General features: G+C 33.2%; 2 protein-coding genes and 1 long non-coding RNA gene across 3 annotated transcripts; 1 reads left to right on the top strand and 2 right to left on the bottom strand.

Annotated features, from left to right (window-relative positions):
• Positions 1-2,383: 2,383 nt before the first annotated feature.
• LOC110788624 (uncharacterized) lies at positions 2,384-6,959 on the top strand. Its single transcript, XR_002533417.2, has 8 exons — positions 2,384-2,821; positions 3,357-3,432; positions 3,688-3,805; positions 4,865-4,936; positions 5,052-5,127; positions 5,336-5,455; positions 5,602-5,676; positions 6,704-6,959. It is a non-coding gene; the product is annotated as an uncharacterized lncRNA (long non-coding RNA).
• A 314-nt stretch (positions 6,960-7,273) lies between these two features.
• LOC110788662 (germin-like protein subfamily 2 member 4) lies at positions 7,274-10,827 on the bottom strand. The gene is made up of 2 exons (XM_021993307.2): positions 10,614-10,827; positions 7,274-8,028 (listed from the first exon to the last, which is right to left on the bottom strand). Exons 1-2 carry the CDS (start codon positions 10,732-10,734, stop codon positions 7,484-7,486), a joined length of 666 nt encoding a protein of 221 aa, XP_021848999.1. The 5' UTR covers positions 10,735-10,827; the 3' UTR covers positions 7,274-7,483.
• Positions 10,828-15,448: 4,621 nt separating this feature from the next.
• Positions 15,449-20,183, bottom strand: LOC110788625 (uncharacterized). The gene is made up of 3 exons (XM_021993258.2): positions 19,907-20,183; positions 16,041-16,162; positions 15,449-15,917 (listed from the first exon to the last, which is right to left on the bottom strand). The coding sequence occupies exons 1-3, from the start codon at positions 20,119-20,121 to the stop codon at positions 15,853-15,855; spliced, it is 402 nt and encodes a 133-aa protein (XP_021848950.1). The 5' UTR covers positions 20,122-20,183; the 3' UTR covers positions 15,449-15,852.
• Between the last annotated feature and the right edge of the window lie 256 nt (positions 20,184-20,439).

Genomic DNA, 20,439 nt, shown 5'->3' with positions numbered 1-20,439 from the left:
CATCCTATTAAACAAACATTTTCATAAACTCACCCCACCATCCACCCACCAAAATGACATGGTCCCCACATATTTAATTATTAAAATATCTATCCAACCCCACTTGCTTTATTATTTTATTTCATTCAATTATTCTTCTTAATACCCGTGCCCGGCCAAGTGTATCTCTTAAAAAAATACGGAGGGAGTATTTCTCTCTTCTTTTTACATACCTTTGCAAATCAAGCACTCTAGTGAAATTTTGATTCAGAACTTCTAATTCGGAATTTCTGAGACCTAATCATCAAGCTGGGTTTTTTTTTAATTGGAACTTCTAACGATTGAATACCAAGATGAGAGAGAAATCACATGGAGGAAGGAAGAAAAGGGTTGAGAATTTGAGCAGTGCCGTATGAGAACAGTGAAAAAGAGGAGATTTTCTGAATCTATACTGGGTATACCATTAAAATGGTATACTAAGGTCAAAATAGTAACTTCAGTCTGTATATTAAGGGCTAAATGGTAAGTTCAAGTAAAAAATTGAGTCTGGCCCACGAAAAATAACATTTATCTTTGACTTGTGAGTACCAAACTATGTTGTTTGGAACCAAATAAAAATGAAACCACGTTACCAAACTATGTTGTTTGGTATTGCATGAGAAAATACAACTACTTTTCTTGTATCAAACTATGTGGTTTGGTACTAAATAAAAATGCAGAATATTAGTATACCATTTCAATGGTATACCCAGTATAGATTAAGACTTCCTCGAAAAAGAGAGGAGAAAGAATGATTGAATTTGCCCATAACACTGTCCCAAAAAACGAAAATCCAGAAACCACTAAAAGTGGTTTTGGATTTTTCGTTTATTTTTTGTATAAATCGAAGGAAAGTTGATTTTAAAAACGATTTTGACGAACAATTTTGTTTTACTTTTTAAGAAAAAAAAATAAAAAACGCAAAACCGCAGCAGTGCCGAACATACCCTTAGCTTTTTCAAAATGTCAAACCTTTAATTCATCAAAAGAATCTCATTTTTTCCTCAAACCTCTCATATCCAAACACCTTACATACTACCTTTGTTCCATGAAGATGTATCCATTTGCATATTACGTACGTGGTCTTTAATGTATATATTTGACAAATGATATCTTCACTTCTATATTAAACAAATCCGTAAAAAGTTGATATTATGAAAAGTTAAATTGAAACGAATCTAACAAAGTAACAGTTAATTGAAAAATTTCTTCTTTAAAAGCTACTAAAGACATCCAAAGTTTTCAAACTTTGACCACATGAGTAGTAAATGAGTACATCTTCAGTAAACAGAAGTAAAATGTTTAATGTCCCAAGTTCCAATTTCTTATTTAAAACTCTGTTAGAAACTTGATCATAACCATAAGAAGTAAAAATCTTTTTATTTGATACTGATTTTGACACTTTACTGTGTGAGTATAGCCGGGAAACTATGCTCTCGTTGTAGGTGTGTTACAATCACTTTTTGGTGTGCCAAAATAACATACTTTTTATTAGTTGGTAAATACACATGATTGAATAACCATAACCGATCCACACAAAAAAATTATAAAATGCTAATTATCAATTACTTCTTAGGGGCAAGCTTAGCCCTAATCTTCTGGACTTGCTTAATTAGTACCAACTTGGAAATCCATAGTTCAAACATGATCGGGCACACCATTATGTGAGTATAGTTAAATTGTTAAATTACTAAGTATGATTATACAATTCCCATGTGAATCAATTTTGATGTAACATTAGTATAATACTATTTTATTACCATGCACAGCCTGTGCCTTGCACGGGTTACGAGACTAGTTTTATTAAATAAAAGGACAAAGTTATCATTTCACACTCATTTCTTCAAACCACTAATTGAGAAGGATCAAATAATTAGTTTTTCTACCCCCAAACTCTCTTAGAACACTTATCTTTTTAAAAAGGTCGTGTCAAACCTCTAATTAATCTCAAAAAAAAATTATTTTCCCCTCAAACTTCTCCTTACAAAACAACCCCATGTACTACCTCCGTTCCACGAAGAAATATCTGACAGATTACGTGGTCTTTAATGTATATATTCGACAATTGATGTCTACACTTCTATATTAAACAAAACTGTAAAATTAAAGTGGATTATGAAAGTATTATGAAAGTTCACATTAAAACGAATCTAACAAAGTAACAACTGATAGAAAAAATCCTTCTTTAATAGCTACTGAGGATTGGTTAAATTTTTCAAACTTTAACCACATGAATAGTAAATTAAATGAGTAAAGCTTCAAGGAACAGAAGTAAGATGTAATGTCCCAAGACTAGAGGAAAAAACATCAAAAGTGGCTAGTTAAAAGTTGCCCTTATTTAACAAGGGCATCCTTTGAGTGACAAAAATTAAAACAAAAATAAATAAATAAAACTCTTCCCTCCTAATTCCTGGGAAGCGCATCTTTTGAGTTTTCTCGCTGCTTCCCCTTTGTTACTGGTGCTCGTGCTCCCCTTTGTTCTTGCTGCTCTCGCGCACTACTCTTCTTCTGCACCGTTTTTCTTCAAATCGGCGTCGAATTCATCGACTGTCTCGCACTTATGGCTGAGGTCAGTGATGAATTCGGCGAGTACTTTGTCGCCGACTCCGACTATGAGTTTCAAGTTCGGAGCATACCTTTGAAACGAGGGAGAGATATTCCAATTTCTTCAGTCCGTCGCCTTTGCTTTCCTCAACTGCTGCCATTGTTGCTACTGCTTCAAGAATCGATTTTCATCGACGGTCTCGCACTTTGTTGGTGGGATTTCGAAAGTGAAAATTGAAAACCCGTTTCAATTTTTAAGGTTTATGTAACTCGTTGAATACCTAAGAAGATTCGCTTATTTAATTGTTGAATTGTTGGTGATTTATTGTTCTTCGTTTTAGTTGTTAATTTGATGAAAATTTAGTTGGTTCTGTTAATTTACAAAATGCAATTTAAAATAAAAATCTACAACTGAGGAAATCCTTCTTCATGAAATGGGGAAAAACCTATGTTAAACTAATTCGGGTCATTTTAGGGTTTGATTTTTTGTTTTTGATGTTATTTAGATAGATTTTTTTGAGTTTTGCTTAATTTGCTGATGTTATTCAGTTTTGTTACAATGTGGTGCTTGTATGAGTTTTCCCATATGAATCTCTTTGGTAAAATTTCGGTATGAATTTCTCTCAAGATTTGCTTTTTCGAGTATCAATTGCAATTTTAATAATTGTTTGCACTTTAAATTGATCTTAATCGAATTTTGCTGATAATTTGTTGGCAGTTTCTTTTTTATTTTTCATTTTGAATTGCTCTGAAGTTTGTCATCTGATCTGAATTCTTCTTTGTTATATTTACAGGAAGTGATATTGGTGCTGATAAAACACATTCTTCAATCTCTCCCTAAATATTATTCAGAATATCAACTTGTATGAGGTAAGTTTTCAATTTAAATTACTCTGGGAACTTATTTTCGCTCAAAGTTTGATTTGTTGGAAGTTAAATTTGGGTAATATGGGGAATTTCGCTAATATATACGAGTACCTGTCAGATTTGGGTCTAAATTATTATTGATTCCTCTTTTAGTTTTCCTTAAATTTCTCTCGCTTAGAGAATTGTAAGTTTCAATAATTTGGATTTCTTTTGATTTTTCAATGTGAATTGCTATCTTGTTTCTGTTTGTTGGGGTAGGAGCTTGCTGCTTCTAGAGGATGTGAGCAATAACTACAGGAAAAGCTCTTAAAGGAGATCAAGGAATCCTGATTAGGAGCTACTAAAGTAGCAAATACAATAATGCAACGAGCTCGGGGTGAGTACTAGTTTAGTATTAGGGATTAGAAGCTTAATGTGTTTTTTTTCTTCTTCTTTTTTACTTGCTTGTGATGATTTATTTTGTACACAATATCAAGATATAGACATTACTTTAACATGTTTAACATAGTAGGTGTTTCTTCTTGTCGGATAATCCGAAATTTTGAACAACATGGAATCACCCAACTTGCTTATTTGCATCAAGTAGGAGTATAAGTTAATTAACAATCAAAAATTAACTTATGTTGGTAGTTAAGAATGTCGTTTCAAGAAAATTTTGATGGAGCTGAGAACTAAACAAGAACTTTCAGATCAAGTGCAGAGACCAGTAATGTTTGACCCATTATCACCTTGTTTTGGTGTTTCTCCTCTGATAACCCTAGCTCATTTCCATCAGAGTTCTCGATTGTGAAGTATTGAAACTAGAAAAATAGGGTCGATACCTAGAGGCTTTTTCTAGGAACACGCACGATTTGCACGTGACTAGGTGGTTTTGAGTTCTTGAGTGAGATCACACATTCAACAATTATTGCTCGATTTGAACGTTGAATTTACATTTGTTGTTGATTGGTTGAATTCCTCATTATCTTGTTAGTGTAACTCAAGATTAATTTCCTCCAGTGGTACCCGAGAAATAGTATGTTGTCAGAACTGTTGGCATAGTGATATTTGTTGCTTTTGGACTATTAGTTCTTCCCTGTTCCTCCGACACAGTGTCTTTATGAGTCATGACAACACTATTTATGGCATCCAACCTTCTAACTTCTACCTAGTTTAAGCATATATATTGGGGTTAGCATAATCATGGGCCTCATGGCTACTATCTGTGAATCCTAGAGGCTTACACTTCAACAGTGATGAGATGGGAAGGGTAAAGAAATAAGTTCTCTACATCTTATAATTTTTTTTTATTGAGATTTGCTATTTGTTTTATTTATAGAAGGGGAAGTCTTGGGCTATCATATTATATTAAACATTTATTATTTCAGATTCTATGGTAAATCATTTACCCAAGAAATACCATAGTCTGAAGCGATTTTTATTTGCGTTGATGCAGCTCTTGTGGCTCTGTCATATTTGAACCTTAGCAGATGTGGCCTATCTGATCATGGTTTTGATAAGCTCTTTGGTTAGTGCTATTGAGCTCTCTAAATTGAAAATGGAACTGCTATCTAATTTTCTCTATATGTTGCTGCATTTTTATGTTACCCCTTAAGCTTGAAATCTTGATTACTGCTTTACAGGACTTAAGAATTTGAAGGTGGTCAATCTGGCCTTCAACAACATAACAGATACATATATGTTTGGTTCATCTTAAAGGTTCTGTTGCTTCCCCCCCCCCCCCCCCCACCCTTTTCTTTCGTGCCATTCTTTATGTGTGTATTCTTTCTGTGCCACTCTTTATGTGTATTCTTCATGGTTTTTTGTTAATTTTTGCTATATCCTTTGTTTGACCTTGTTCTTTAATTAATAAAAGACATTACTGATGTGGAGTAGCATTTTTGACATTACTGCGTTTATGGTGAAGGGTAAGGCGGTAGTACTTTTGACGGGTCCGTCACCGGGACTAATGTGGAGTAGCAGGAAGGGAAGCTGATTGTCCAGAAATGGAGGTTTTGGGAATTGGCTTGATGGCGTTTTCTCTACGGTAATTCAATCTTAATCTGCAACTTTTCCAGGATAATTTATTAATGCTTAAATCTGAATTGTTTGATTTATTGTGGTTGCTACTTGATGTTTGATTTTCACGGCATTTGGAACTGATGGGTTTTATGAAAATTCGTAAATTTCAAGATGCATTGGCTACCCTTGGCCGTATTTTGAATAGTCGAATGCCACGAAGAAATTACAGTTGAAGGATAGCATGAGGTAACCTGTTTCTTAAGCTGAATAGCTGTTAGTCTTATATCCTTAAGTTGAAATAAGTTTTGTAGCAAATTCTTTATTGTGTGATCTTTTTGTTACTGAGGTTAATCCTTAGCGTTTCCATTTGGTTCATTTGTTAGATTAGATTTAGCTCATGAAAAATGACATGCTGCTGCCTGCTGGAACGAAGGAAATCCCGAGGCTTTGCTGGTGAAATGTAAATTTATTGTTCAAGAGTCGACCTTTATTCATTTTAGTTCTTTGAAAATGGTTTGTTTCTCACACATGATGTTGGAATATGGACATTTTCTGCATTTTTTCTTCTGTTTGCAATGCCGACATTGAACTCCTGGAAATTATCTTTGATTATACTCCAGATGATCTTTGTGTTCATTATACACAGGGAAACACATAGGCGTGCATAACGAACTTGAAATGAGTCTTATAATCATATAACTAATCCTCTAAATCATGAAAAAGGTTTAGAATGTGGATATAAGTTCGTTTGTTGGTAGTTGGGATCGAAAATGCCATTTTTGGCCATAAATGACCTATATCGACACAAATGACCAATAGGCGTGCATAATGAACTTTAAATGAGTCTTATAATCATCTGACTAATCATATAAATCATGAAAAAGGGTTAGAATGTGGAAAGAGGTTCGTTTGTTGGTAGTTGGGTTCAAAAATCCCATTTTTGGCCATAAATGACCTATATCGACCCAAATGACTCATATGCGTGAATAACGAACTTGAAATGAATCTTATAAGCATATAACTAATCATATGATCATGAAAAAGATTTAGAAAGTGTCCTTAGGTTCATTTGTTGATATTTGGGATCGAAAATGACATTTTTAGCCAAGTATGATATATATCGAGCCAAATAAGCCTTAAATGTGCATAAAGAACTTGAAATGAATCTTAGTACACTCAGAAAGTTGTTTTCGCGACCAATATAATTTTTGTTTTCGCATATGAAACTTAATTTAATTTATTGGTTTGCATATTGTACGTTGTTCTTTTAAAGGTTTTCAAAACTCCAAGGGAGGGGCCCTTTAACAAAGAGGAGTTGGATGAAGTTCGAGACAAGTGAGATACTTACTTCAACGATTGTGAACTACCCTCAGTGTAATAAATAGAGCAGGCTTGTATTTATCCGGGACTCTTACATTATTTTGTTATTTATTGATTTAATTAATTACATTTGAATTAATTCGGTAATATTATCGAAATTTTGAAATTTATATCATTTTTGAGGAATGTCAAGCTGATGTTTGATGAAACAGTATTCTATAAATTATAATGCAGAATTTTATATTGCAAAATCAGAAATTATATTGCAGATTTTTTTAAAAAAAAAAAAACTCAAAAGTTGCCCTTGTTTGCAACAAGAGCAACTCATGTGAAGCTTATAAGTTGCCCTTGTTAAGGGCAACTTTTGATAATTTTACAAAAGTGACCCCCCCATAGGTGGCACTTATGAAGGGCAACTTATAAGCATATTTTAAGGGCAACTTATGATGTTTTTTCCTCTAGTGCAATTAATTTCCAATTTCTTATTCAACACTGTATTAGAAACTTGATCATGATAACCATATATAAGAATTAAAAACCTTTTTATTGAATACTGATTTTAGGCACACCACTATGTGATTAGAGCCGAAAAACTATGCTCTCACAGTGAGTGTCAATCACTTTTTGGTGTGCCAAATTCAGTTCTCCTTTTTATTAGTCAGTACATACACATGATTGAATAACCATAACCCGAACCACACAAAAATATTATAAAATGCTAATTATTTATTAATTACTTCTTAGGGGCAAGTTTAGCCCTAATCTTCTGTACTTGCTTAGTCCCAACTTGGAAAGCCATAGTTAAAACATGATCTGGCACAGGTGGGGTCGAGGCAAACAACGTGGCGGCGATCGATTGGGTCCCGGGCAACTGACTGTTAAAGGCAGTAACTACAGCTGCTGGTATCTTACCATTATTCTTCTGAAAATGGACTAACCCTCTTGGAAAAACAAAGGTTTCACCAACTTTAATGTGTTTAGAAATGAGCTTGTTTGAAGTTGTTATGAAACCCACGTCCAATTCTCCGTACAATACAAAGACCATTTCCGTGGCCCGTGGATGTGTGTGGGGAGGGTTAAGCCCACCCGGGGCGAAGTCAATACGGCCCATGGATACTCCGAGTGTGTTAAGGCCCGGTATCTTTTCAACGTTGGCTCCGGTTACTAGGGCTCCCATGGTGTTGTTTGTCATACCGGGTTTGGATAGTCCAGCAAAATAGAAGTCTTCTGCTGTTATGTTTGCTGCGTTCTTGCATGCAAATCCATTCACCTTTACTCCTGAAATTTTGGAATTCATCAATTTGTGATCACTTTGTTAAGTACTAATAACATGCTAGCTCCCAAATAAAAATAAAAATACTTTAATATTACTTTATTAAGGGTGCGTGCGTTCTATTCACATGATTTTCATATATTTTTTGTGATTACTTTACTAAGGGTGCGTGCGTTCTATTCACATGATTTTCATATATTTTTTGTGAACTTATCTTATCTGAACTTATTTGAAATTATCTGAAAATATCTGAACTTATCAAAAATTATTTTAGTTATTAATTATAGTTGACCAACACTTATTTTCCTAAACATATCTTTTATGAACTTATTTTTGCTGAAATAAGTAGAAATATGGTGAAAAGAATAGAGCTTTTATCTAACACGCTGCTTGTACTACATTAAATCAGTTGATGTGTGTTTTCTATTTTAAATAACAAGTCACCTTAAAAATTATTTGTGGTAAAGCTAGAGTACATGAACAAGATACGTTACAAGAGGGATGTCGTCGTTGACAATTCCAAATTAAGTCCAATCCATCATTTTCACCTTCATATTCCATAATCATTCCTTTTTTTCCATGAACTTTTCATAACAATAAGCTTGAGTACTACAAAATTTATCTCCTTTCCGAATAATTTTGTACCTAAATAAGCAATTTTTTTGGCTTATTTTAAAATTTTCAAATGAGCAAAAACACCATTGGATACGCCCTGCGTACACATTATATCTTTAGGAGTTTAGGTACATACAATAAGTAATTAACTAACAAGACAAATTTTTTTTGTGTGTTAGCAAACGGTTCACACTTAAGGCTAATCTAAATTCGGGACGAGTTCTGGGTAGATAGGTTCTCGTCCCTCCCAATTGTTGTTGCGGGGGATCGAACACGCGGTCCTTCCTACTAAGTTCAACTAACAAGACAATGCTTTTGCTTTGAAGCACCTCCTAGTCAAGGAAGTATAAATCCATCTTAGATATGTTTTTACAAAAACTTATCACCCCACTAAACGAAAATATAGGCTAAAGACAACCGCTAAAGGACAAACTCAAACTTTTTGGAAAATGACATCCGTTTTTGAAAAACGGCACATGTTTTTGAAAAATGGCATCAATTTTACCAAAATAGCATCTGTTTTTGAAAAATGGCATATGTTCTTTGAAAAATAACACCTGTTTTAATGCTTGTCTTAGCTCTATTTTGTCGTTTAGTGAGGTGATATGTTTTTGTAAATACATATCTGATATGGGACACGCCGCCCTCCCTCCTAGTCTCCTACTCTCCTAGTACCTAGATGTGCAAACAGAACTGTACGGTGGGCCGGTGTTCAATTAATAAATTGGGCTAACAATAACCAATTAATGGATCGAGCTTATTATTGCATAGTCCATACTCCATAGCATAGGATACGAAATTACGAAGTGATTCATTAATCTTTGGACATTAGTTTGGTTTTTCGGTGAATGCTATCATTTCCACAATTCCACATATCATATTTTCCCGGTAATTTGAAGTGAATTGTTAAGGGGAGTAATTTATTTTAACCATTGTTTTATGTATGACTTTTATCAATGCAGATCAACGTTTAAGTCAAACCAAACATAACGCAATTGATACTCTGATAGGGCTCAACGGTTTGTGACTTAAATCACAGGTCGAGTTTTCCCACCAACCCCACCAACTTGCGTTGCTAATGCGACTCGATGCATAAACCTTGTGTAAGAGTAAGATATAAGAAAGTATTTTGTAAGAAAACTGTTACGATTGCAGTACATTACAAGTAACAAAAAGTGTTATATTGACTATATATAATATAATATTGTTAACTATAACTAATTAAAATGAATGCATTGAGATTGATTAAGGGTATGCGTAAATCATATGTATTCAATGAATTGTTAACTACTACCTCTGCAAAATGATCTCTACACTTTTGCTTTAATCTGTTTCATAATATTCTTTAAATCGTTCTTTAAACTACTTCTGGACATGAAATTTTATTTTCTTACCTCTTTTACCCCACCATATTTACATTTTCCACTCATTTTCTCTTAAACGCATGTGCTTACTTTATAGATATTTATTATATTCACTCGGCAAATTTACTAAAAATGATCTTTTATAACCCAAATTTTACGAGAAATGATCTCATATAACTTATTTTTTTGTGAAATCACACCTTAATGTAATTTTTTTGCGAGAAATGACCTTATATAATTTTTTTTTGTGAAATCACACCTTAATGTACTTTTTTATATGCGAAAGACAACCAAAAGTAAGTTCCCGGCATTGACTGATCTTTTCCGGCCATTGACTTGCACGTAATAAGCACGCGTGGCTTTATTTTGTTAACCACACCCAATTTTTCTCGCAAAATTTGAGTTATAAAATGTCATTTTTAGCAAATTTGCTTATTCACTAGTATTTTTCCACATTCTCAATCTTTTTCTTAATATTTGTGTAAATTATAATTACCGTAAAGATCATTATGAAACGAAGGTAGTACTACAATTATAAGCTGATTCGAAATCGAAATGAAATCGAAATCGAAATCGAAATGAAAATGAACAGGAGAGAGAATGACACGTACCAGATGTAGAATCAGCAACACAAACATCTTGGAGCATATCAGGATCATTGGCGAAAACAGGGGTTGCCACAGCCAAGAACACCACCAGGAATGCAGCAGCAATGTCCCTCATTATCATCATAATTAATGGCCGATAATTTAGAGAGAGAAAAATGAGATCGAGTGTTACTTGGAAAAATGGGGAAAACTTGGAGTACAAATAGAAAGTACTCCGCGCGTGTTATTTTCGGTGGGTGGGAAGATTGATTATTGATGCATCAACCGCAAGAATTGTCCACATCCACATGTCCTTTGTTTTATTAATTACTTGTAGTATTTTCTAATTGTTTCAACGTAAAGCAAACGGGAATTATAATTCATAATTTGAGTTTAATCACACCGATTTTCTTTCATTTTTATAGTTAGGTCTAATTCAGCTAAGTAATGTTTAACGATTAAGTAGCGGGTGGCGGTGATTTATACTCACTCCGTCTCAAAATTATAGTCTCGTTTGATCATAAATACGGTATTTAAGAAAAAAGTAATATAGTACATGAAAAAGTGGAATAAAGTATAAATGATGATTGAGTTGCATAGAAAAGTGGAATAAAGCACATGTGAAAGAGAACAAAGTACATGTGAAAAAAAATAAAGTACATAGGAAAATAAAATATAGTATATTGGTAGGGTTTTCAATGAATTTTTAATTAATATAATACATGAGAAAGTGGGGAATTTGATAGCCAAAATTAGAAACAGGACTATAATTTTGGGACGGAGGGAGTAACATATAACACTTGTTTGTCAAAGTAGCTTATAACTAGTTGGTAATCTAGTATGAGTGTTCGGTAAAAATAATGATTGGGATTATAAAATTCGATAAAAGTCATATACTTCTCCTGTTCTTTAAATATTGTATCATGTTGACTTCACGCTCTCCAACACATGACTTTGACTCTTTATCTTTTGAATTATGCATAAGCAAAAATTATAAAACATTAATGTTTAGAAGTACTCCGTATATAGCAATTGGAATCCAATAAGATCCTACATGGTTGCATATTTTTTTTATATACATTATGAAAGAGAGCAAAATAGTAAATATTGTAAAAGTCAACATAATCCGATATTTGTAAAATGGAAGAAGTATATCGATTAAAAACTTCATTGGAGTTTTATCAAGTGATATCTAATACCTTTAAAACTACTATTTTTAATGTTTGAAAAAAATTACGCAATCACATGTCCACATCTTTTACACCACTACAGAGTACCTTTTTTAAGAGTGATGGATAGCTTAGTTGGTTAGAGATTTCATTCCAATTCTAAATGATTATGGGATCGATTCTCATTCCCGCCCTTGTGGCTCATTTAAAAAAAAAAAAAAAACAAAATAGAGGACCTTCCTTGGCCCTTATAAATTTCAAAAGGTCTTGCGAGCACAAGGTGTACAATAAATTTATTGTACACCAAGATAACTTTTACCCATTTTTTTGTAACTTTAATCTAGTTTTGATTAACTTTTATATTAGTAAGAAAAGTTGATAGATAAATATTTTAAAGGGTTAGATGATTAATTTTATACATTATTAGTGATTTTGAAGAAATAAGTTTTACTAAAATAAAAAAAATTATCACCAAAAAATAGATGACTTTAACATATATATGCTTAACTTTTAGGCATTTTGAGTTAACTTTTACTCTGGTGTACAATATTTATTGTACACCCATTGTAAATAAGAATTTGTGTATAAACTTTACAAATAGTCTTGTGAATTGGACCAAAATTATCCACTACGTTAAACATTTCTCCGTAAAAAGGCATCCATTGTAGCAATGGATAACGATTGCCGCTTGTCCCGGGCCCATGTGGCCCATGTGCCACAGCTGGCCTTGCTCCTGGAAACTCCCATGTTAATTTATGCGTTTCGCTATTTTAAAATGAGTTATGTTTTAGAGCAAAGAAAGTGGAATTATTTAATTACTTTTTTTTCGGTATGTATGAGTCATATAGGTAATTTAAATTACAAATAAGGTAGAGATTTTGAACTTGAGACCAGAAAGTGAAAAATCCAAGAAAAATTTTACTTCTTCCAAGCAAATTCATATTTTTTTAATGTGATTTCCTTAGAAGAAGTAAAATTCTTCCTTGGATTTATCATTTTCCCCTGAGACCTGTTATACACGAGCCCTCAGTCTTAACCACTAGGTCAAGACATCATTGATAATTACTTAATTATGTTGGTGAAGCTCAATCCACACTCCATCATACACTAAATTACTAATACTGAAGTTCATAGGAAACAACTCCATTTTTACCTAACAAATTAGGGATTCGAATTCGAATGATGGTGCGATATTTATGGAACGGAGGAAGTAGTTAACCTAAAAACATCGAGTACGATTAAATTTCAGAGAACGTGAAAATAAACATTTGTAATTTTCGAAAAAGGTTGATCAATCAAAACGCTAGGTTTAATTCTCCAACCCACCGGCAGAGCAGACTTTTTTTTAAAGACAATTTAAAGATCTATCCTCATCTGATATCACATTAAGTTTCAAAAACTGTAAACCAGTTAGTGCCACGAGCGATGCCCTGGATAGTAGAAGAATTGATCAATTAGATTATTATATAATTCGTTTTGAGTCTAATTTAGTATATTGCTTTGAGTATGCTTTATTAACTTTTATCATGTAAGCACGTAAAATTATTAGTGATGTGAGAATATTAAAAAATAATTCATATCACTTTTCTAATTTTATTGCTTTAATGTAGTTTTGGACGTACGTATAAGAAACAACAAAATGAGTTGTAGCATAGTGGTTAAAAATGTGACTAACAAATAGTTATAAGATCCAGGGGCGGAACCAGAAATTATACATGGGGAGGGGGGGCAAATTTTAATACTTCATCTATTCCGGAAATATTACACCATGTTGACTTCACGCTTTCCAAAATACGACTTTGACTCGTTATCTCTTGAGCTATGTATAAGCAAAGATTATAAAGAATGATATTTAGAAAGTATATATGGATACGAATCTAATAAGATCATACATGATTACATATTTTGTACATATATTTTACTAAAGATATATGTGGAACGGATGAAGTATATAATTTTTATAACAATGAAAAACAAACATAAACTAAGAAAATAAATTATACAAATTGAGGGAGTTGAGATTCAAACCCTGCACCTTTAGGGAGCTAGCTAGTTTTTAAGGAAAATAACCAATTGAGCTATACTAGACATGTGCTATTGTATTGCATATTTAATGTTCACATACCCCCCCCCCCCCACAAACCTCCCTACTTCCGCCCCTGATAAGATCGAAACTTTTAAATACCGATTTTTCATGATTAAGAAAATTCTATGACCAAGTTGTCAAATCATAGATGACGATGCGTCATGTCATCGTTATATAGGATACGACATGTGACGAGATGATTTGAAGTTCTAGTAATAGTACAGATTCGTCTAGACAGATTCATCTAGACCAATGATGTCTTGGCCTAGTGGTTAAGATTGAGGGTCTGTGTACAATAGGTCTCAGGTTCGAATCCCCCCGCCCCCATTTGTAATTTATATTGCCCTAGTGGCTCATTCGCACCAAAAAAAAAAAAAACAGATTCGTCTAGACAACCTAATAAGAAAGAGAGATTTCTATTTGTAAACCAAATGGACATTTCACACTAAAAACCAACTGACATTTATAAGTTGAAAATTTTCAGTCTATAGTGGGAGGGATTCCTCAAGTTTATGAGTTGAAATTTTTTCTTCTCTTTTCTTTCTCCAAGGTTAGACAACACTCATATAGATAACATTATGGGATTGCTGCGTAAATTATGGTTTGGAAGAGAAAATAAAGTCGAACTAAAATTAGAAAAATAAGAAAAATAATGAAGAGATTACAACTCCTGACCGAATCTCATGTAGTCATGTAGTTGGCTTCATTTGTGTCATTGTGTAACATACTAACATCCTAACTCCTAAGGTAAGCCATTTTAAAGAGCACAAGAGCGAGTACACAAGTTCAAGTCCAGCTTCGAAGTTTTCGGAAGTTTTCTTGCTAGTTTTGTACACTTGTACTCCATACGCGTTACTCCGTATTAAAAGTTATACAAATTGAGCAACTACATCATTCTAAAAGTTGCGTATAAACACTCCGTTTATTTCAAATATAACATCTTCAAAGAGAAAACTATTTAATTTCGAAAAAATACAAAATGGACATGGGCAACCTAATAAGGAGAAGGAGAAGGAGAAAGAGAGTTCGATTCACTTATAAGCCAAATGGATGTTGCACACTAAAACCAATTAGCAATAGCTTAAGTGACTCCACAAGCTTATAAGGTGGTATTTTCTCTTCCTTTTTTCCAATGTGAGACAACTCACATGTGGACAACCTAAAAATGGATGTGCACCGGCCCGGCCCAAAGCCTACCCGACCCGACACAAAAAAAGCCCGACACGAACACGAGAAAAGCACGGTCTGGCACGGACACGAAGTCGTGGGACATGGGCCGGACCTGGGCCTTAACTTTTTAGAAAAAGCACGACACGACTCGACCCGGCACGACAAAGCACATTAAATTTAGTCAAATTAGCCTCAGGCACGACGGCCTGGCCCGGCACCAAAGCACGTGGGCTAGGGCCGGGCCTGGGACCTTCAACTTTCCTGCCTGGCACTGCAAGGCACGAAACAACGTGGGTCTGGCGTGGACCCAACCCGGTTAGACCTACGGCCCGTGGGCTCGACAAGAAGCCCAACCTGGCCCGACCTACCACCATCTTTAGGACAACCTAGAATCTCAACAAAAACATTGGTAAAACATTTCCCAAGCAAACACAACTACAAAAGTCTATGTATAAACATCAAAATAAAAGTCGGTACAAGTATCATACAGACACTAAACTAGACTACCTAAATTTGAACTTCCGACTTTGATCATTAACTTATTGTTTAATGAGGACAAAAATACAAAACGAATACGTATTCAAACTTGTTGAGAAGATGAGATCCACGTCATAAACTCATTACTGTAGAGCATATAATAATGAGTATAAAACAACATTATTTATCTTGAACGCCAAATCGAAAGTCGATGATGAAAAAACAAACTGATCTTCACACACCACCTTAGTGTTGTTGTTGACACTTATAAAGTTCGGCCAATTTCATGAGTCTCATATTAACTTTAATCACTTTCTGGTGTGCCAAAATTATTTCTCATAAAGTATATGTGTTTGTCAGATCACTTTTGGTTACGTGATTTCTCTTTCTCCTTCACCTCGCTCCCTTGGTCGTTGTCATGGTGAGCTGATCATTTTAGGTTCACATAATACAACAAAACAATAAATCCTTTTAGTTCAATTTAATTCCCTCAAAATTAATGTAACGATTGGAAAATTCTGATTTAATTTTATGTACTAAAATACTTACCGGGATCTTGCACGACTTTCATCTCGGCATTGCCCTCATCGTTGCCTCCGTAAATGCCACCGAACCCTTCGTCGTCACTCCTTGTTGAATATCCTTCACCAAAGGACTCCTTCATCACGTTCCTACTCCAAATTAAGCCCGTTTAAACAAAAATATTACCAAAAACTTTTGTGTGCCCCCGATCTACAGTATTTTATTGTACATCCAACCTAGCGCATAAAAAATGAAAAATATAACTCGTTCAAGGTAAAAAGTGACCCAGACCAAACATAAAAGTGATCCCGATCGAAAATATAAGTGACCTTATTCAAGGACTAAAATTACCTTACTCAATGATAAATGTGACCATAACCAATTAAAAAGTGACCCTAACAATAAATAATGAAGTAACCATAATCAAGAGTGATATGCTTATTACAAGTTATAGCTATGACCAATACAACACCAACAATTATAATACATCAATACACAAGTGTCAATACACAAGTGTAATATAGGTAGTAGGCTTGTGGGGCTTGAACTCACATTTGTACAATATTGTATGTTGCTCTACCATTTGAGCTAAGGGAACTTATAACTACAATAAAGGAAACTAATAAAATCAATAAGGGTAACTTTACGAACAGGACAAATGTAGATAACCTTCCTCTTATAGCCGCCACACAATAAATTATCGTAGATCGACCTTTCTGAAAAGTTTGTGAAATATTACCCCATGATAACCAATTTGTTTTACCACACTACACTACAAACATTTCTTATACAAAGTATGTTGAAATATTAATTTAGAAAAATTTAAGGTAATATGATTATAAAAATCTTATACAAAGTATGTTGAAATATTAATTTAGAAAAATTTAAGATAATATGATTATAAAAATCTAGTAGTGAATATTAATGTAGATCATCTAGAAATATGATTGTAAATTATAATCTAGAATAACCTTAGAAAATCAATGTCTAGAATCATCCTAAGAAAAATCTAGTAAGAAAAATCTAGATAAAATAACAAGTGTAGAAATATCTAAAAATCAGGATACAACAACTATAAATATGTTGTATGTGCATAAATTGAGGGGTGAGCTAATCAAGAGAGATCCCACAAAACAAGATATGAGGGGTAAGTGTTCTACCAAAACAAATATTGTCCGTCAAAACTAAGGTCCGTCAAAACTTCCGCGTGCGTCCTCAAATTTCTATCAAACTACATCAAAATATAAATTAAACAAAACTTCCTTCGATTGTTAACGGTTATGACACACCTTTATGACCACAGATTTGAGGAAATTAGAAAGTAAAGACAACTAATGAGGGTCAATGAGATAATAGACCTCTTGGCCTAGTGGTTAAGTTAAGGACCTAGGACGTGTATACGATATATATCATATTTCTTATTAATGTAATCAATGATAAAAATGCAATTTTGTTATATAATTGAGATCCATCAAAATTTCCGCGTGCGTCCTCAAATTTCTATCAAAATATATCAAAATATAAATTAAACAAACTTCCTTCATTCTTAATGGTTATGACACAGCTTTCTGGCCACACATTTGAGGAAATGAGAAAGTAAAGAAAACTAATGAGGGCCAATGAGATATTAAACCTCTTGGCCTAGTGGTTAAATCAAAGACCTAGGACCTGTATAAGATAGATATCATATCCGAATCCTATTCCTTTATAGTTTATTATTCCTTTTGTCGGAAAAGAGAAGAAAATGAAGGCCATAACTAACCTAATTTCAACGACATTTTAAAATTGTTTACGTTAATATGTACGACCTCTACTTTTTACTTTCTTTATATATTTTAAGGGTCACGTGTTGACCGACACGACTTGTACAACTTGTATTAAGGTTCCGTTTGATTTGATATAAAACGTTAAAGAAAGTGAATGCAAATTAATAAATAACCTAATTTCAACATCATAAAATTATTAATTTTTAATTTTTTAGAGTCACACATTAACATGCCCAACTTATATTAAAATTCCGTTTAATTTGATGTAAAATGTTTCATGGCAAATAATTTCCCTCTTTCAATAGTTTTGCTTAATTATCTATAATTCGCTCATAGAAGGGAAAAAAAAAAACTTTTTTCATTTGAACTCCATTTATTTTGACGGGAGAATCTTTCCACAAAATAATTTTCCATTTTCCGTGTTTTGTCAAGGGTGAAAAATAATATTCCTAAAAACAAAAAATACCATGTTTTCTACTGTAATCCCTTTCCTCTATCTCGTTTTCACTTCTTTGTTCTTTTTCTTGGTAATTATTTCTTGTATAAAAATTTCAAAGGAAAAATCCTTTATGTGAGAATTGTTTCAAAGAAAATATTTTCGAAGTACAGACAAAGCCTTGGGAAAAAAAAAAAAATTCCACCCTACTTCATTTTTTATTTTACCTCCCTCAATCTTTAAAAGCACCTCCAATGTCGAACTACAAGATAATATGATTAAATTTATCACATCAAATTTCTAGCTACAATTGATGTAAATTACAAATTTTAACATTAATTGACTACAATATCTTAGAGCTCTCTATAATATTTAATTTAAATAATTTATTTATTTAAACTACCATTTATTTAAGGTGCCTGTCCAAAATAGCTACAAGGTTTTAACAACGACTATATTATTGATGTATCAATAATAAGTTACCATTTTTGTTGAACAAGTCTTTTTTTTCACAAATCTTTCTTTCACCACTGAAATTGCTCTATTTACCTTCCCCGTTTTCTCTTACACTTGCGTTTCCTTTAAAAATATTTTCCATTAAAAATCAGTTCACTAGTACATTTTATACTTTTATGCCAAATCAAATACTACATCTAAGTATATCAGTATATGGATATCAACTAACTTAGTAAAATCTTACATCTAAGTATATATCTAAGTATATGAATATCAACTAATTTAGTTAGTAAAATCTTACATCTAAGTTTATGAATATCAACTAACTTAGTTAGTAAAATCTTAAAAAGTGATACCTAAAACCTAGAATCAAATCTCATCTACGTCATTTATCACTAATCGCCTTGCCCTTAGCAGGGCCGATTTTAAAGGTGTGCAAGGTGAGCAATGGATCAGAGCCCCAAATGTTCAGAATACAGTATAATTAATTTCCTTATTATAAACAAAGAGAAAGTTAAAATACTCCCTCCGTATTTATTTAAGAAATACACTTGCATTTTCCGACCGTATTTATATAAGAGATACAATTGCCATTTTTAATAATTTATCAACCTCATCATCTAATTAAACAATCTATCTAATATATCATATGTCCCACCATCTTATTACCCCTTAAATTCCTAAAATGGCATGATCCCCCCTTATTTTACTTATTAAAATATCTATCCATTACTTTATTTCATTAATTCTTTTTCTTAATACCTATGTCAGACCAAGACACCCCTAAAATGGTAGGATCCCCACTCGTTATACTTATTATAATATCTATTCATTATTTTATTTCATTCAATTCTTTTTCTTAATAGATATGGCCGACCAAGTGTATCCCTTAAATAGATACAGAGGGAGTAGTAGTTAAGGTTTTATTGAGTTATTGTATATAATACTTAGTCTTTGGTTCAATTCCTAATAAGTTCATTAGGACCCATAGCTCCGACACTAGCCCTTAGTGCTCTCTCTAAGCAAAAAAAAACTAAAAATCTTAGTGTGACGTATGATATGAATCGGGCAACATACAAACATGTTAGATACACCCGAATATATAATTAAATTTGCAATATTATGACTATAACTTCAGTCTTTAAATAGAACACTCCACATAAGAATTAAGAACAAGAACGCAAATTAGTTTTAAAAAATTATGGAAAACACAAGATGAAAAAGAGAATACTAACAAATTGTTGTCCTGTTGTTCATCTTTTTTGTTGGTGTTGTTGTCCATGTTGCGGAAATTAGACTGTTTATTAGGATCGTCGTTACCACTACTATTAACTTGAACAAATCTCACACTTCCAACTCCTTTTTTCCCAGTTACTGAAGATAAACCAGAAGATGAACACAAAATTGGAGATTGTAAGCTTAATCGACCCAATTTAATTGCGTGATTCATTCCCTTTCCTTTCCTTTCCTTTCTTGTGTTTCGTTTTTTTATCGATCGAGTTTTAAAAGGTTTCTTAATCGGGTTGTGCCATATTTAAAAGGCGGGTAAAAGTTGCCGGAATAAGCTGACCCGATAAAATACTCTACATTTTGCCACGTGCCCTCTGCGTTTGACACGTTGGGCTGAGTATATGAACACGTGGTAGTGTTTGTGATTGTTTGAGATTTTTAATGTTAAAAGTGGGGTCCATCACTTACCGACAAGAAAATGTTTATTCGTACTTGGGCCTTAGGGTTTGGTTTAGGCTTAGGGACCAAATATACAGGG

Source organism: Spinacia oleracea, chromosome 3 (genome assembly GCF_020520425.1).
Source record: "Spinacia oleracea cultivar Varoflay chromosome 3, BTI_SOV_V1, whole genome shotgun sequence".
NCBI lineage: Eukaryota > Viridiplantae > Streptophyta > Magnoliopsida > Caryophyllales > Amaranthaceae > Spinacia > Spinacia oleracea.
The sequence above is the reverse complement of the archived record's forward strand: the minus strand, read 5'-3'. Positions and strand labels throughout refer to the sequence as shown.

What these genes read in the sequence shown, in the direction of transcription:
- LOC110788662 (XM_021993307.2), bottom strand. Translation starts at nt 10,734, where the DNA reads ATGATGATAATGAGGGACATTGCTGCTGCATTCCTGGTGGTGTTCTTG. An exon ending in TGTTGCTGATTCTACATCTG is followed by an intron (nt 8,029 to 10,613) that starts GTACGTGTCATT and finishes CCAAAATTTCAG; the next exon opens with GAGTAAAGGTGAATGGATTT.
- LOC110788625 (XM_021993258.2), bottom strand. Translation starts at nt 20,121, where the DNA reads ATGAATCACGCAATTAAATTGGGTCGATTAAGCTTACAATCTCCAATT. An exon ending in GAACAACAGGACAACAATTT is followed by an intron (nt 16,163 to 19,906) that starts GTTAGTATTCTC and finishes AATTTGGAGTAG; the next exon opens with GAACGTGATGAAGGAGTCCT. An exon ending in GAAAGTCGTGCAAGATCCCG is followed by an intron (nt 15,918 to 16,040) that starts GTAAGTATTTTA and finishes TAAAATGATCAG; the next exon opens with CTCACCATGACAACGACCAA.